This window comes from Oncorhynchus keta, unplaced genomic scaffold (genome assembly GCF_023373465.1).
Source record: "Oncorhynchus keta strain PuntledgeMale-10-30-2019 unplaced genomic scaffold, Oket_V2 Un_contig_3796_pilon_pilon, whole genome shotgun sequence".
NCBI classification, from domain to species: domain Eukaryota; kingdom Metazoa; phylum Chordata; class Actinopteri; order Salmoniformes; family Salmonidae; genus Oncorhynchus; species Oncorhynchus keta.
The window spans coordinates 77,767-95,609 of NW_026287436.1; the positions used below are offsets into that span (position 1 = coordinate 77,767).

General features: G+C 43.9%; 1 protein-coding gene and 1 long non-coding RNA gene across 2 annotated transcripts; both read right to left on the minus strand.

Annotated features, from left to right (window-relative positions):
- Positions 1-1,451: 1,451 nt before the first annotated feature.
- Positions 1,452-9,022, minus strand: LOC127924195 (NLR family CARD domain-containing protein 3-like). The gene is given in 7 exon segments (XM_052508646.1): positions 1,452-1,552; positions 1,554-1,987; positions 2,441-2,487; positions 3,343-3,516; positions 5,966-6,139; positions 6,423-8,220; positions 8,595-9,022. Coding segments are annotated over 7 exon segments (2,934 nt in total). The 5' UTR covers positions 8,806-9,022; the 3' UTR covers positions 1,452-1,456.
- A 5,787-nt stretch (positions 9,023-14,809) lies between these two features.
- On the minus strand, positions 14,810-17,092 carry LOC127924196 (uncharacterized). Its single transcript, XR_008117117.1, has 3 exons — positions 15,468-17,092; positions 14,958-15,018; positions 14,810-14,898 (listed from the first exon to the last, which is right to left on the minus strand). It is a non-coding gene; the product is annotated as an uncharacterized LOC127924196 (long non-coding RNA).
- Between the last annotated feature and the right edge of the window lie 751 nt (positions 17,093-17,843).

The window sequence follows — 17,843 nt, forward strand, 5'->3', positions numbered from 1 at the left end:
GAGAGAGAGAGAGAGAGAGAGAGAGAGAGAGAGAGAGAGAGAGAGAGAGAGAGAGAGAGAGAGAGAGAGAGAGAGAGAGAGCAGAGGGGAGGGACAGCAGGCTGAGAGAGCAAGAGAGAGCAGGGAGTGAGGGAGAGATCAAAGAGAGCAGAGAGAGGGCGAGATAATAGAGAGTGAGAGAGCATAGATAACAAAAGGCAGAGAGAGAGCAGAGAGAACATAGAGAGGAGAGAGAGAGCAGAGAGAAGAGAGAGAGAGCAGAGAACAGAGAGAAGAGAGAGCAGAGAAAGCAGAGAGAGAGTGAGAGAGCAGAGAACAGAGAGAAGAGAGAGAGAGCAGACAGAGCAGAGGAGAGAGAGAGCAGAGAACAGAGAGGGAGAGAGAGAGCAGACAACACAGAGAGCAGAGAGAGAGAGAGCAGAGAGAGCAGAGGGAGAGCAGAGGGCAGAGAGAACAGAGAGAGGAGAGAGCATAGAGAGTGAGAGAGCAGAGAACAGAGAGAGCAGAGGGAGAGAGAGCAGACAGAGCAGAGGGAGAGCGAGCAGAGAGCAGGCTGAGAAAGCAAATAGAGAGTGAGAGAGCAGAGAGTGAGAGGACAGAGAGAACTATGTTGCTATAGTGACCCTGCATCACAACACTGCGTTGCTATAGTGACCCTGCATCACAACACTCTGTTGCTATAGTGACCCTGCATCACAACACTCTGTTGCTATAGTAACCCTGCATCACAACACTCTGTTTTTTGAGGAAAACGTTAAATCAATAAACAAACTGTTTTCACAATTAACAGGCCTTTTCTTGTTTCAAGTATGTTTTATTATGAAAAGTACAATATATCATTGTATACTTGTACAACTATGAAGCGTAGGTCCATATATAATTGTACAAATTGTTATTCAACATAAAATACATGTTATAGTAAGAGGTCCTGGGTCAAGGTCACAATTATAGGAAGACGCGCAAGTGTTTGTGTTTGTCCAGTGTGTTTGTTTGTCCAGTGTGTGTGTGTTCAGTGTGTGTGTGTCCAATTGTGTGTGTGTGTGGTTGTCCAGTGTGTGTGTGTGTTCAGTGTGTGTGTGTGTTCAGTGTGTGTGTGTCCAGTGTGTGTTTTGTGTGTGTGTGTGTGTGTGTTCAGTGTGTGTGTGTCCAGTGTGTGTTTGTGTGTGTGTGTGTGTTCAATGTGTGTGTGTGTGTGTCTAGCGTGTGTGTGTATGTGTGTGTGTCCAGCGTGTGTGTGTGTGTGTGTCCAGTGTGTGTCCAGTGTGTGTTTTTCCAGTGTGTGTGTGTGTGTGTGTGCCCAGTGTGTGTGTGTGTGTTTTTCCACTGTGTGTGTGTGTGTGTGTGTGTTCAGTGTGTGTGTGTGTGTGTGTGTGTGTGTGTGTGTGTGTGTGTGTGTGTGTGTGTGTGTGTGTGTGTGTGTGTGTGTGTGTGTGTGTGTGTGTGTGTCCAGTGTGTATCACTGACAGAGGGACACTGAGTCGCCAAAACACCAAAGCCTAAACCCTGGATAGAGGGGCTCAGTGAATGTGGAGGTGAATGTGATCAGGTGGGTCAGTGTCAGAGGAGGCTCGATAGAAGGACAGAGTGCCGGCTGGCCAGTCCAGATACACTCCTACTCTGTGGGAGCTGGAGGAGGGGACGTCTATGGTAGTGTGATTATTATTGTGACAGGCTCTGTAACGGTTGTCAGAGCAGTACAGACTCCAGGACTTGTCATTGGATCCAAGACAACAGTCCTCAACCTCTCCTCTCCTGCTGATTCCTTTATATGTCACTCCTATAACAGCCCCTCTTCCACTCCACTCTGCCTCCCAGTAACAGCGCCCAGTCAGACCCTCTCTACACAGCACCTGTCTACAGCCCTCAAATCTCTCTGGGTGATCAGGATACGGCTGCTCCTCTGTCCTCCATGTCACCTTTCTGTTCTCCTCAGACAGAGAGAGGCGTCTGTTTACTGTGTTTGGGTCCAGTGTGAGATCACAGACATCTGATGGATGAAACCAGACACAATATTAGAAATCATCATCATTCACATTAGAATGTTAACTCACTTTTCACTAATTCATTTAATGTAGATGTTTCTAGGTATCAAAAGGAGAAGTGAAGGTAACTTGAGACTTGTTGAATGATCATATGTTATACTGTATGGTAATATAAAACACACTTATTCCCATTAATTACACACACACACACACACACACACACACACACACACACACACACACACACACACACACACACACACACACACACACACACACACACACACACACACACAAACCAACTCTTTGTAAACGTTGGTGTCCCTGATTTCTGCTTCTGTAGAACTACAGCTGATATTTATTATGACCAAGTCAGTAATGATGTTGGTCTTTGACTTTGACTTAACTTGAATTAAGACTTATTCTTAGTCATATTCTTCACAGCAGTCAACACTCACATTTTCTAAGTCCAGGTTTCATTCTGTTCTCTCCACCATGTTCCACACTGTAGCGGTAAGCAGAAGAACAGACAGTCATTGAGGGATACACCTGAACTCACACACACACACACACACACACACACACACACACACACACACACACACACACACACACACACACACACACACACACACACACACACACACACACACACACACACTAGATACACACACACACACACACACACACACACACACACACACACACACACACACACACACAGTCAAGCGTTGGTAAGAATGTGTGTGTCAGTATGTGTGTGTGTGTCCAGTATGTGTGTGTGTCCAGTGTTTGTGTGTGTCCAGTGTGTGTGTGTCCAGTGTATGTGTGTGTGTGTGTGTGTGTGTGTTTGTTTGTACAGTGTGTGTGTCCAGTGTGTGTGTGTGTGTGTGTGTGTGTGTGTGTGTGTGTGTACAGTGTGTGTCCAGTGTGTGTGTGTGTGTCCAGTGTGTGTTTGTCCAGTGTGTGTGTGTCCAGTGGGTGTGTCCAGTGTGTGTGTGTGTCCAGTGTGTGTGTGTCCAGTGTGTGTGTGTGTGTGTGTGTGTGTCAAGTGTGGGTGTGTCCAGTGTGTGTGTGTCCAGTGTGTGTGTGTCCAGTGTGTGTGTGTGTGTGTGTGTGTGTGTGTGTGTGTGTGTGTGTGTGTGTGTGTGTGTGTGTGTGTGTGTGTGTGTGTCCAGTGTGTGAGAGATTCACTGAACACTGAACACACACAACTTTGTAAACAGACAGGACCCACACACACACACACACACACAGTCAGCATATAACTTTGTCCAAGTGGTGGTAATAATGTTTGTCTTAACCAGCCTGATAAGTCCAACATGTCTGATATGAACATTGACATAAACCCTCTACATACTTGAGTTTCTCCAGTCTGCAGTGTGGATCCTCCAGTCCAGCAGAGAGCAGTCTGACTCCTGAGTCTCCTGGGTGATTGTAGCTCAGGTCCAGCTCTCTCAGGTGTGAGGGGTTTGACCTCAGAGCTGAGACCAGAGAAGCACAGCCTTCCTCTGTGACTAGACAGCCTGACAGCCTGCAAAGAGTCAAATCATATTAAAATCACACTGATATTCTTTGGTGGTGAAAATAGTGGCAGTATATTTTTTCAACATATTCAGATATATCAGTGTCCTGAAACCTGCCATATCTATTTGTAAAATAGTGTATCATCATAAAAAATGACAAATGATCAAAGTATTGCCTGCAGATAGAAACATGTATAGTACAAATATTATAGTAGACTGACCAGACCAGTTTAAAAGCAGTATCAGTCAGAAGACAGACAGTGAGGAATCAGATTTAGATTGTATTGAGTATACAGTCCACATCATATCTATTTAGACAGTGAGGTATCAGATATAGATTGTATTGAGTATACAGTCCACACCATATCTATTTAGACAGTGAGGTATCAGATATAGATTGTATTGAGTATACAGTCCACACCATATCTATTTAGACAGTGAGGAATCAGATATAGATTGTATTGAGTATATAGTCCACACCATATCTATTTAGACAGTGAGGAATCAGATTTAGATTGTATTGAGTATACAGTCCACAACATATCTATTTAGACAGTGAAGTATCAGATTTAGATTGTATTGAGTATACAGTCCACACCATATCTATTTAGACAGTGAGGAATCAGATTTAGATTGTATTGAGTATACAGTCCACACCATATCTATTTAGACAGTGAGGAATCAGATATAGATTGTATTGAGTATACAGTCCACACCATATCTATTTAGACAGTGAGGTATCAGATATAGATTGTATTGAGTATACAGTCCACACCATATCTATTTAGACAGTGAGGTATCAGATTTAGATTGTATTGAGTATACAGTCCACACCATATCTATTTAGACAGTGAGGAATCAGATTTAGATTGTATTGAGTATACAGTCCACACCATATCTATTTAGACAGTGAGGTATCAGATATAGATTGTATTGAGTATACAGTCCACACCATATCTATTTAGACAGTGAGGTATCAGATTTAGATTGTATTGAGTATACAGTCCTCACCATATATATTTAGACAGTGAGGTATCAGATATAGATTGTATTGAGTATACAGTCCACACCATATCTATTTAGACAGTGAGGTATCAGATATAGATTGTATTGAGTATACAGTCCACACCATATCTATTTAGACAGTGAGGTATCAGATTTAGATTGTATTGAGTATACAGTCCTCACCATATATATTTAGACAGTGAGGTATCAGATATAGATTGTATTGAGTATACAGTCCACACCATATCTATTTAGACAGTGAGGTATCAGATTTAGATTGTATTGAGTATACAGTCCACACCATATCTATTTAGACAGTGAGGTATCAGATTTAGATTGTATTGAGTATACAGTCCACACCATATCTATTTAGACAGTGAGGAATCAGATTTAGATTGTATTGAGTATACAGTCCACACCATATATTTTAATACATACAGTGTAAGTCAGAAGTTTACATACACCTTAGCCAAATACTTTTTTACAAAATAATTTTTACAATTCCTGACATTTAATCCTAGTTAAAATTCCCTGTCTTAGGTCAGTTAGGATCACCACTTTATTTTAAGTATGTGAAATGTCAGAATAATATTAGAGAGAATTATTTTTTTCAGCTTTTTATTTCTTTCATCACATTCCCCCTGGGTCAGAAGTTTACATACACTCAATTACTATTTGGTAGAATTGCCTTTAAATTGTTTAACTTGGGTCAAATGTTTCAGGTAGCCTTCCACAAGCTTCCCACAATAAGTTGGGTGAATTTTGGCCCATTCCTCCTGACAGAGCTGGTGTAGCTGAGTCAGGTTTGTAGGCCACCTTGCTCACACACGCTTTATCAGTTCTGCCCACAAATGTTCTATAGGATTGAGGTCAGGGCTTTGTGATGGCCACTCCAATACCTTGACTTTGTTGACTTTCCTTAAGCCATTTTGCCACAACTTTGGAAGTATGCTTGGGGTCATTGTCCAAAACATACTAAACTCTCACCATTACCAATTACAGAGACTACAACAAAACATGCTAACCTCTCACCATTATCAATAACAGAGGGGTTTGTACCTCTGTAACTTTCTCATTCATCATCATTCACGATTCATTCATGATTATTCATCATCATAGTAGCATCCACATGAATGTAGAAGTGTTCAGAAACATCTTCTATTCTTACTGACAATACAAGTGAAGTGACTCCAAAATGACAGGACATTATTCACCATTCAGTTTCTATTAGGAAAACATCTAAAACACAACCAAGACAAACTGCAAATTAATTCAACAAGTTAGTAGAATCACAAGCTTGATGTAATCACTGCAGGCATGGAATATGGGACCAAATACTAAACTTATGACTACTTTAATACACTATAAGTGAATGTGTAATAGTAATTACGACTTTTTCAAATGGGAGAACTACATACATAAAGTGCTTTCATATCTGATACTGATACTGACCTCAGAATCTCCAGTTTACAGTGGGGATTCCCCAGTCCAGCAGAGAGCAGCTTCACTCCTGAATCCTTCAGGTCATTGTTACTCAGATCCAGCTCTCTCAGGTGTGAGGGGTTTGACTCCAGAGCTGAGACCAGAGAAGCACAGCCTTCCTCTGTGACTCCACAGCCTGACAGCCTGACAAAGATATCATCATGACTTCACAAACACACTGTTAATTTAACACCAGTAGTGTAGAAGGACAATGGCAGATGCATTTGGTTTATTCTCTCAAATAACATATAGATTCATCTTCCGTCTCCTAGAATTGTCTGGTCATAATGATATACTAATGTGAAAATCAATGCATTTATTCAATGTGTTTGTCAATATATTATATACATATTATAATACATATTTTTCTCTAAACTGAATATTTCTTCCTGATGATTAGTTCTTATATGTCATTTTATTTACTCACAGAGCAGCTCTGGAGGCTTTGACCACTGGCAGCAGCCTCAGAAGACCTTCCTCTGATCTGGAGTATTTCTTCAGGTCAAACACATCCAGCTCCTTTTCTGAAGTCAGCAACACAAAGACCAGAGCTGACCACTGTGCAGGTGACAGTTTGGGTTCTGAGAGACTTCCTGAGCTCAGGAAGCTTTGGATCTCCTCCACTAGAGAATGGTCATTCAGTTCATTCAGACAGTGGAACAGATTGATGCTCCTCTCTGGAGAGGGATTCTCCCCGATCTTCTCCTTGATGTACTTGACTGTTTCTTCATGGCTCTGTGAGCTGCTTCTTGTCTTTGTCAGTAGACCTCGTAAGTGCTTCTGATTGGACTCCAGTGAGAGGCCCAGAAGGAAGCGGAGGAACAGGTCCAGGTTTCCTGTCTCACTTTGTAAGGCTTTATCCACAGCACTCTTGTAGAAAGTAACTTTACGCCTTTGTTTGATCCTCACAGAAAAGCTCCTGGACGTCGTTCTCAGTTTGTCCATTAGATTCTCATTGTTGTTGATGAATGAGAGGAACACATATACAGCAGCCAGAAACTCCTGAACGCTCAGATGAACAAAGCAGTACACCTTCTCCTGGTACAGCCCACATTCCTCTTTAAAGAGCTGTGTGCACAATCCTGAGTACACTGAGGTTTCATTGACATCAATGCCAGCCTCTTTCAGGTCTTCTTCATAGAAAATCAGATTGCCATTCACAAGCTGTTGAAAAGCCAGTTTTCCCAGTGACAGAATGCTCTCTTTATTCCAGTGTGGACCTGTCTCTTCTTTCCCAAGATACTTTTCATTCTCCTGTTTGGTATAAAACATCACAAGGTGTGTGTACATCTCAGTCAGAGTCTTGGGCATCTCTTCTGTCTTGTGTTTCAGCATGTATTCAAGGACTATAGCAGAAATCCAACAGAAGACTGGAATGTGGCACATGATGTGGAGGCTCCTTGATGTCTTTATGTGCGAGATGATTCTGCTGGCCAGGTCCTCATCACTGAATCTCTTCCTGAAGTACTCCTCCTTCTGTGGGTCATTGAACCCTCGTACCTCTGTCTCCTGGTCAACACACCCTGAAGGGATCTTATTGGCTGCTGCAGGTCGGGTAGTTATCCAGAGGAGAGCAGAGGGAAGCAGATTTCCCTTGATGAGATTTGTCAGCAGAACATCCACTGAGGTTGACTCTGTGACGTCACAACAGATCTTGTTCTTCTGGAAGTCTAGGGGCAGTCGGCACTCATCCAGACCATCAAAGATGAACAGAACTTTGTACTTGTTGTAGTTGGAGATTCCTGATTGTTTGGTTTCCATTGAGAAGTGATTGAGAAGTTCAATGAAAGTGTGTTTGTCCTCTTTCATCAAATTCAGCTCCCGAAAAGGGAATGAAAATACAAATTGGACATCCTGATTTGCTTTTCCTTCAGCCCAGTCCAGAATGAACTTCTGCACAGAGACTGTTTTTCCAATGCCAGCGACTCCCTTTGTCAGCACAGTTCTGATAGGTTTGTCTTGTCCAGATAAGGGTTTGAAGATGTCGTTACATTTGATTGCAGTCTCTGGTCTTGCTTGTTTTCTGGTTGTTGTCTCAATCGGTCTCAGCTCATGTTCATTATTGACCTCTCCTGTTCCACCCTCTGTGATGTAGAGCTCTGTGTAGATCTTATTGAGAAGTGTTGGGTTTCCTTGTTGAGCGATCCCCTCAAATACACATTGAAACTTCTTCTTTAGATTAGATTTGAGTTCACGTTGGCAAATCACAGCAAGCTCATCTGAATCTAGAAATAACACAGAGGATATTAATATTATGTCTGTTTTAATGTCTACAGTATTGTAGGACTGTTATAAAGTTGTACATTATAATAATGTATTCTATTAACCGACTGTATAAATGTGTAAATGTTTTCATAATGCATTACAGACTGGTGTGACTGATTATATTATTATTGGTATTATTGATGGTATTATTAACGTTGTCTCTCTCTCTAAATTAATCACCACAACACATCCCTGCTGCTACTTGATGAGGTCACTAGGTGTTGTGTTAAGGCTGCTACAATATCATTGAGTTACACAGCTACTTTAGCTGTACTTTGGCTACAGCTTTTAAATGTTATAAAACATCATTCAACATGAGGCAGACAGATCTTACATTTCTCCAGTGTGTCAGCAAGCTCCTTCTGGTTCATTTTCCTCAGGATGTGCAGTGTGATCTTCAGAGCCCCCTCTCTGGCACTGCTCTCCTGCTTCTCATCTTCAGCATCCACCACTTCCTTATCCTGCTTCTGACTCTCAAAGCCTTCTGGGAGTTCTGGACTAAGAATCCTCTTGAACATCTTCAGCTCGTTCTTCACAAATGTCATAATTTTCTATAAATAAAGTAAATAAGTTAAGCAAGAGACTAAATGCTTTCTAATTAACACATAAATAAATTATTGACAGATCAACTTTACTAGAGGTAAACAAAAACAAATGTACATAACAGGACCACATACACTGAATATGGAGGCCAGGTCTGTTTGATGACTCTGGGAAGACTGACCACTGAGAATCTCTGACTCTGATCTCTCCTGTTGGTTTCTGTGGACAAAACATGAGATTACATCTCCTCATCCAGGGAGTACACACACACACACACACACACACACACACACACACACACGTAGGGAATGTTGTGTTTGTTTAATATTGTTTTAGGACTATGAAAATGGAACAGTTTACAACAGTAAATGGGAAAATGGGATGAGAAATGACTAGAGACAGTGTTGTTTAACTCACTGACCAGGACCCATGAGTTCTTCTTACCTTTGTTCAGTGGAAAAGTCTCCCTCTCTAAACTGTATTGGTTGCATCATAGACTTGTCACTCTTCATGGACACACAGCTGGGAACAGGGGAGGCTGGTCTCTCCTGCTTGATTGGTCTTCAACACAACAGAGACAAACATTACATCTCTTATCTACTCTGAGCTCAGATGGGGAAACATAAGAAGAGTTTCATTACAAAAAGCTATATATCCATATTCAGAAAATGTTTGTAAATTAGCTTTTATTGTTTAAAGAAGTTATGTTCATGTTTATGTTAAATTGTGTTTTATTGCTAAATAAGGAGATGGCACGTGGGTACCTGCTTCTATAAACCAATGAGGAGATGGCACGTGGGTACCTGCTTCTATAAACCAATGAGGAGATGGCACGTGGGTACCTGCTTCTATAAACCAATGAGGAGATGGCACGTGGGTACCTGCTTCTATAAACCAATGAGGAGATGGCACGTGGGTACCTGCTTCTATAAAGCAATGAGGAGATGCAGCGTGATCACAAATAGAACTGACTTCCAGACTCTCATTGCAGCGCGCGAGCAGTGTGTCATTTTTAATAACAAAATTAATTTGGCGTCGCGAGCGTTGTAGTCAGTCTGTCAGCCCCGCTGAAAGGCTGGTGTCATTACTCTGCCTTCTCCGGGGGATGTTGAGGTAAATTTACTAACCGGGAGGGTTGAATGATGTAATTAATTGGAGGTCTGGAAGACGCACTCTCGAGGTTTTTTACTCACAATATCAGATATTAAATTGATTTGTTATAATGAATGTATACTGAGGTTGAGGTTCTGACTAGTGATTATTTACCCGGGGTTCAATACCTGCTATTGAGGCGCCCTGAAAATAATATTCAAAAGTTCGGTCCTTGGACACAGATGGGTTAAACACTAATGTTACCGTCCATCTAGTGAAGAGAGGAGAACCGGACAGAGGTAGCCAGCATCCGAGCTCCATCCGTCCACAAGAAATGCAGACAGCCGGTGATGATGTAGTGGTAGCTATGGTAACTAGGGTGCTGCTGTTAGAGTAGCTAGCTAGATTACCGAGCTGTACCAACTAGCTAGGATAACTAGAATGCTGCTGGTAGAGTGGCTTGCCAGCTTACCGAGCTGTACCGACTAGCTAGCAGGTCATTCGTCTGTCTCTCGTCTCAATGATGAATCCGGTGAACCACAAAATGAAACAAGGATAGAGAGTGAAAAGGATCTGGCTACACTCATACTGTCCCTGACCGGAAAGCAAAAATGCAAATTGAACAATAAACTTCGGCGTTTCAACATTGTAACAAACTCCGTCGTTATTCCCCAAGATCACCTCAGTCCACTCTGCGCCTAACCAGACAATATGCTTGGTGCCACACCGAACGTGGACGCGGACAGTTCTGTACGGGGAGGAGGACAGTTCTGTACGGGGACGAGGACAGTTCTGTTTGGGGACGAGGACAGTTCTGTACGGGGAGGAGGACAGTTCTGTACGGGGACGAGGACAGTTCTGTACGGGGACGAGGACAGTTCTGTACGGGGAGGAGGACAGTTCTGTACGGGGACGAGGACAGTTCTGTACGGGGACGAGGACAGTTCTGTACGGGGACGAGGACAGTTCTGTACGGGGACGAGGACAGTTCTGTACGGGGACGAGGACAGTTCTGTACGGGGACGAGGACAGTTCTGTACGGGGACGAGGACAGTTCTGTACGGGGACGAGGACAGTTCTGTACGGGGACGAGGACAGTTCTGTACGGGGACGAGGACAGTTCTGTACGGGGACGAGGACAGTTCTGTACGGGGAGGAGGACAGTTCTGTACGGGGAGGAGGACAGTTCTGTACGGGGACGAGGACAGTTCTGTACGGGGACGAGGACAGTTCTGTACGGGGAGGAGGACAGTTCTGTATGCGGGGGAGGAGGACAGTTCTGTACGGGGGGAGGAGGACAGTTCTGTACGGGGGACGAGGACAGTTCTGTACGGGGGACGAGGACAGTTCTGTACGAGGGGACGAGGACAGTTCTGTACGGGGACGAGGACAGTTCTGTACGGGGGCGAGGACAGTTCTATACGGGGGACGAGGACAGTTCTGTACGGGGACGAGGACAGTTCTGTACGGGGGACGCGGACAGTTCTGTACGGGGACGAGGACAGTTCTGTAACGGGGAGGAGGACAGTTCTGTACGGGGATGAGGACAGTTCTGTACGGGGATGAGGACAGTTCTGTACGGGGACGAGGACAGTTCTGTACGGGGAGGAGGACAGTTCTGTACGGGGAGGAGGACAGTTCTGTATGGGGAGGAGGACAGTTCTGTACGGGGAGGAGGACAGTTCTGTACGGGGAGGAGGACAGTTCTGTACGGGGGACGAGGACAGTTCTGTACGGGGGACGAGGACAGTTCTGTACGGGGGACGAGGACAGTTCTGTACGGGGAGGAGGACAGTTCTGTACGGGGGACGAGGACAGTTCTGTACGGGGGACGAGGACAGTTCTGTACGGGGGACGAGGACAGTTCTGTACGGGGGACGAGGACAGTTCTGTACGGGGACGCGGACAGTTCTGTATGTGGACGCGGACAGTTCTGTACGGGGACGCGGACAGTTCTGTACGGGGAGGAGGAGAGTTCTGTACGGGGAGGAGGACAGTTCTGTACGGGGACGCGGACAGTTCTGTACGGGGAGGAGGACAGTTCTGTACGGGGATGAGGACAGTTCTGTACGGGGATGAGGACAGTTCTGTACGGGGATGAGGACAGTTCTGTACGGGGATGAGGACAGTTCTGTACGGGGAGGAGGACAGTTCTGTACGGGGAGGAGGACAGTTCTGTACGGGGAGGAGGACAGTTCTGTACGGGGATGAGGACAGTTCTGTACGGGGACGCGGACAGTTCTGTACGGGGACGCGGACAGTTCTGTACGGGGACGCGGACAGTTCTGTACGGGGATGAGGACAGTTCTGTATGGGGACAGTTCTGTACGGGGAGGAGGACTGTTCTGTACGGGGATGAGGACAGTTCTGTATGGGGACAGTTCTGTACGGGGACGCGGACAATTCTGTACGGGGACGCGGACAGTTCTGTACGGGGGACGAGGACAGTTCTGTACGGGGACGAGGACAGTTCTGTACGGGACGCGGACAGTTCTGTACGGGACGCGGACAGTTCTGTACGGGGACGCGGACAATTCTGCGCGGGACGCGGACAGATCTGCGGGGACGCGGACAGTTCTGTATGGGGACAGTTCTGTACGGGGACGCGGACCGTTCTGTACGGGGACGCGGACAGTTCAGTACGTGGACAGTTCTGTACGGGGAGGAGGACAGTTCTGTACGGGGACGAGGACAGTTCTGTACGGGGGAGGAGGACAGTTCTGTACGGGGAGGAGGACAGTTCTGTACGGGGGACGCGGACAGTTCTGTACGGGGAGGAGGACAGTTCTGTACAGGGGACGCGGACAGTTCTGTACGGGGAGGAGGACAGTTCTGTACGGGGACGCGGACAGTTCTGTACGGGGACCCGGACAGTTCCAGGACATTGCAACACAATCAACTGGACCCAGTCTTTACAGTGGGTTACATTAGTAATATGTATTTGTTATTATTATGTAAAACAAGCATTCAAAGTTTTTTTATAACAATATGTTGAGATCTGGGTCCATACCCACAAAGCGTCTCAGAGTAGGGAATTGGTCAAATAAGTGCTGAGAATAAAGACATTTTACACTTATGGGTATAAGATTGTGGGTAACTATGCATGAAGTCTCTAGTCCCACCAAGTCGGCAGATATTTAGGACACCTCGTGAGCTGTCTTAAGTAGTTAAGAGTTAACAGCAGGTGTCTTAAGTAGTTAAGAGTTAACAGCAGCTGTCCTAAGTAGTTAAGAGTTAACAGCAGGTGTCCTAAGTAGTTAAGAGTTAACAGCAGCTGTCCTAAGTAGTTAAGAGTTAACAACAGCTGTCCTAAGTAGTTAAGAGTTAACAGCAGCTGTCCTAAGTAGTTAAGAGTTAACAGCAGGTGTCCTAAGTAGTTAGAGTTAACAACAGCTGTCCTAAGTAGTTAAGAGTTAACAGCAGCTGTCCTAAGTAGTTAGAGTTAACAGCAGGTGTCCTAAGTAGTTAAGAGTTAACAGCAGCTGTCCTAAGTAGTTAAGAGTTAACAGCAGGTGTCCTAAGTAGTTAAGAGTTAACAGCAGCTGTCCTAAGTAGTTAGAGTTAACAGCAGGTGTCCTAAGTAGTTAAGAGTTAACAGCAGCTGTCCTAAGTAGTTAAGAGTTAACAGCAGGTGTCCTAAGTATTTAAGAGTTAACAGCAGCTGTCCTAAGTAGTTAGAGTTAACAACAGCTGTCCTAAGTAGTTAGAGTTAACTAAGTAGTTAAGAGTTAACAGCAGGTGTCCTAAGTAGTTAAGAGTTAACAGCAGGTGTCCTAAGTAGTTAAGAGTTAACAGCAGCTGTCCTAAGTAGTTAAGAGTTAACAGCAGCTGTCCCTAAGTAGTTAAGAGTTAACAGCAGGTGTCCTAAGTAGTTAGAGTTAACAGCAGCTGTCCTAAGTAGTTAAGAGTTAACAGCAGGTGTCCTAAGTAGTTAAGAGTTAACAACAGCTGTCCTAAGTAGTTAAGAGTTAACTGCAGCTGTCCTAAGTAGTTAGAGTTAACAGCAGCTGTCCTAAGTAGTTAAGAGTTAACAGCAGGTGTCCTAGGTAGTTAGAGTTAACAGCAGGTGTCCTAAGTAGTTAGAGTTAACAGCAGGTGTCCTAAGTAGTTAAGTGTTAACAGCAGGTGTCTTGATAATACTATAGAGAATAATGCAGTGAGTCAGAGGTTCTGAGCCACATGTAATTGCTTTGTAGTAGTTACAAATAATGTTTGATATTTCTATGATCAATACATTAATAATATAGACCTACATGCAACAGTATGTCTTGTGCTTTTGACAATGATTTATGTATAATAAGTATAGTAAGTCAAACCATTTATGTCTGCACAGCATTGTGTCTTCATTTTGGCAGATTAACTCAGGTTTTCACCCAGCAGCTGAGGAGTTGGTGCTGTGGCCAAAGGTGGCTGGTTCAAATCCCGGGCCAGGAAAAAACCCACCAGAAGTGATCTGATGACTGGAAGGCTGCTTGATTCACATCCTCTAAACATTAACCTTCACCAGAAGTGATCTGATGACTGGAAGGCTGCTTGATTCACATCCTCTAAACATTAACCTTCACCAGAAGTGATCTAATGACTGGAAGGCTGCTTGATTCACATCCTCTAAACATTAACCTTCACCAGAAGTGATCTAATGACTGGAAGGCTGCTTGATTCACATCCTCTAAACATGAACCTTCACCAGAAGTGATCTGATGACTGGAAGGCTGCTTGATTCTAAACATTAACCTTCACCTCTAAACATTAACCTTCACCAGAAGTGATCTGATGACTGGAAGGCTGCTTGATTCACATCCTCTAAACATTAACCTTCACCAGAAGTGATCTGATGACTGGAAGGCTGCTTGATTCACATCCTCCTCTAAACATGAACCTTCACCAGAAGTGATCTGATCTGACTGGAAGGCTGCTTGATTCACATCCTCTAAACATTAACCTTCACCAGAAGTGATCTGATGACTGGAAGGCTGCTTGATTCACATCCTCTAAACATGAACCTTCACCAAGTGATCTGATGACTGGAAGGCTGCTTGATTCACATCCTCTAAACATTAACCTTCACCAGAAGTGATCTGATGACTGGAAGGCTGCTTGATTCACATCCTCTAAACATGAACCTTCACCAGAAGTGATCTGATGACTGGAAGGCTGCTTGATTCACATCCTCTAAACATTAACCTTCACCAGAAGTGATCTGATGACTGGAAGGCTGCTTGATTCACATCCTCTAAACATTAACCTTCACCAGAAGTGATCTGATGACTGGAAGGCTGCTTGATTCACATCCTCTAAACATTAACCTTCACCAGAAGTGATCTGATGACTGGAAGGCTGCTTGATTCACATCCTCTAAATCTGATGACTGGAACCTTCACATCCTCTAAACAGTAAGAAGTGATCTGATGACTGGAAGGCTGCTTGTTCACATCCCTCTAAACATGAACCTTCACCAGAAGTGATCTGATGACTGGAAGGCTGCTTGATTCACATCCTCTAAACATTAACCTTCACCAGAAGTGATCTGATGACTGGAAGGCTGCTTGATTCACATCCTCTAAACATTAACCTTCACCAGAAGTGATCTGATGACTGGAAGGCTGCTTGATTCACATCCTCTAAACATGAACCTTCACCAGAAGTGATCTGATGACTGGAAGGCTGCTTGATTCACATCCTCTAAACATTAACCTTCACCAGAAGTGATCTGATGACTGGAAGGCTGCTTGATTCACATCCTCTAAACATTAACCTTCACCAGAAGTGATCTGATGACTGGAAGGCTGCTTGATTCACATCCTCTAAACATTAACCTTCACCAGAAGTGATCTGATGACTGGAAGGCTGCTTGATTCACATCCTCTAAACATTAACCTTCACCAGAAGTGATCTGATGACTGGAAGGCTGCTTCATTCACATCCTCTAAACATTAACCTTCACCAGAAGTGATCTGATGACTGGAAGGCTGCTTGATTCACATCCTCTAAACATTAACCTTCACCAGAAGTGATCTGATGACTGGAAGGCTGCTTGATTCACATCCTCTAAACATTAACCTTCACCAGAAGTGTTCTGATGACTGGAAGGCTGCTTGATTCACATCCTCTAAACATTAACCTTCACCAGAAGTGATCTGATGACTGGAAGGCTGCTTGATTCACATCCTCTAAACATTAACCTTCACCAGAAGTGATCTGATGACTGGAAGGCTGCTTGATTCACATCCTCTAAACATGAACCTTCACCAGAAGTGATCTGATGACTGGAAGGCTGCTTGATTCACATCCTCTAAACATTAACCTTCACCAGAAGTGATCTGATGACTGGAAGGCTGCTTGATTCACATCCTCTAAACATGAACCTTCACCAGAAGTGATCTGATGACTGGAAGGCTGCTTGATTCACATCCTCTAAACATGAACCTTCACCAGAAGTGATCTGATGACTGGAAGGCTGCTTGATTCACATCCTCTAAACATTAACCTTCACCAGAAGTGATCTGATGACTGGAAGGCTGCTTGATTCACATCCTCTAAACATTAACCTTCACCAGAAGTGATCTGATGACTGGAAGGCTGCTTGATTCACATCCTCTAAACATTAACCTTCACCAGAAGTGATCTGATGACTGGAAGGCTGCTTGATTCACATCCTCTAAACATTAACCTTCACCAGAAGTGATCTGATGACTGGAAGGCTGCTTGATTCACATCCTCTAAACATTAACCTTCACCAGAAGTGTTCTGATGACTGGAAGGCTGCGTGATTCACATCCTCTAAACATGAACCTTCACCAGAAGTGATCTGATGACTGGAAGGCTGCTTGATTCACATCCTCTAAACATGAACCTTCACCAGAAGTGATCTGATGACTGGAAGGCTGCTTGATTCACATCCTCTAAACATTAACCTTCACTAGAAGTGATCTGATGACTGGAAGGCTGCTTGATTCACATCCTCTAAACATTAACCTTCACCAGAAGTGATCTGATGACTGGAAGGCTGCTTGATTCACATCCTCTAAACATTAACCTTCACCAGAAGTGATCTAATGACTGGAAGGCTGCTTGATTCACATCCTCTAAACATTAACCTTCACCAGAAGTGATCTGATGACTGGAAGGCTGCTTGATTCACATCCTCTAAACATTAACCTTCACCAGAAGTGATCTGATGACTGGAAGGCTGCTTGATTCACATCCTCTAAACATTAACCTTCACCAGAAGTGATCTAATGACTGGAAGGCTGACTTGATTCACATCCTCTAAACATTAACCTTCACCAGAAGTGATCTGATGACTGGAAGGCTGCTTGATTCACATCCTCTAAACATTAACCTTCACCAGAAGTGATCTAATGACTGGAAGGCTGCTTGATTCACATCCTCTAAACATTAACCTTCACCAGAAGTGATCTGATGACTGGAAGGCTGCTTGATTCACATCCTCTAAACATTAACCTTCACCAGAAGTGATCTGATGACTGGAAGGCTGCTTGATTCACATCCTCTAAACATTAACCTTCACCAGAAGTGATCTAATGACTGGAAGGCTGCTTGATTCACATCCTCTAAACATTAACCTTCACCAGAAGTGATCTAATGACTGGAAGGCTGCTTGATTCACATCCTCTAATCATTAACCTTCACTAGAAGTGTTCTAATGACTGGAAGGCTGCTTGATTCACATCCTCTAATCATTAACCTTCACTAGAAGTGTTCTGATGACTGGAAGGCTGCTTGATTCACATCCTCTAAACATTAACCTTCACCAGAAGTGATCTGATGACTGGAAGGCTGCTTGATTCACATCCTCTAAACATTAACCTTCACCAGAAGTGATCTAATGACTGGAAGGCTGCTTGATTCATCCTCTAATCATTAACCTTCACTAGATGTGTTCTGATGACTGGAGGCTGCTTGATTCACATCCTCTAAACATTAA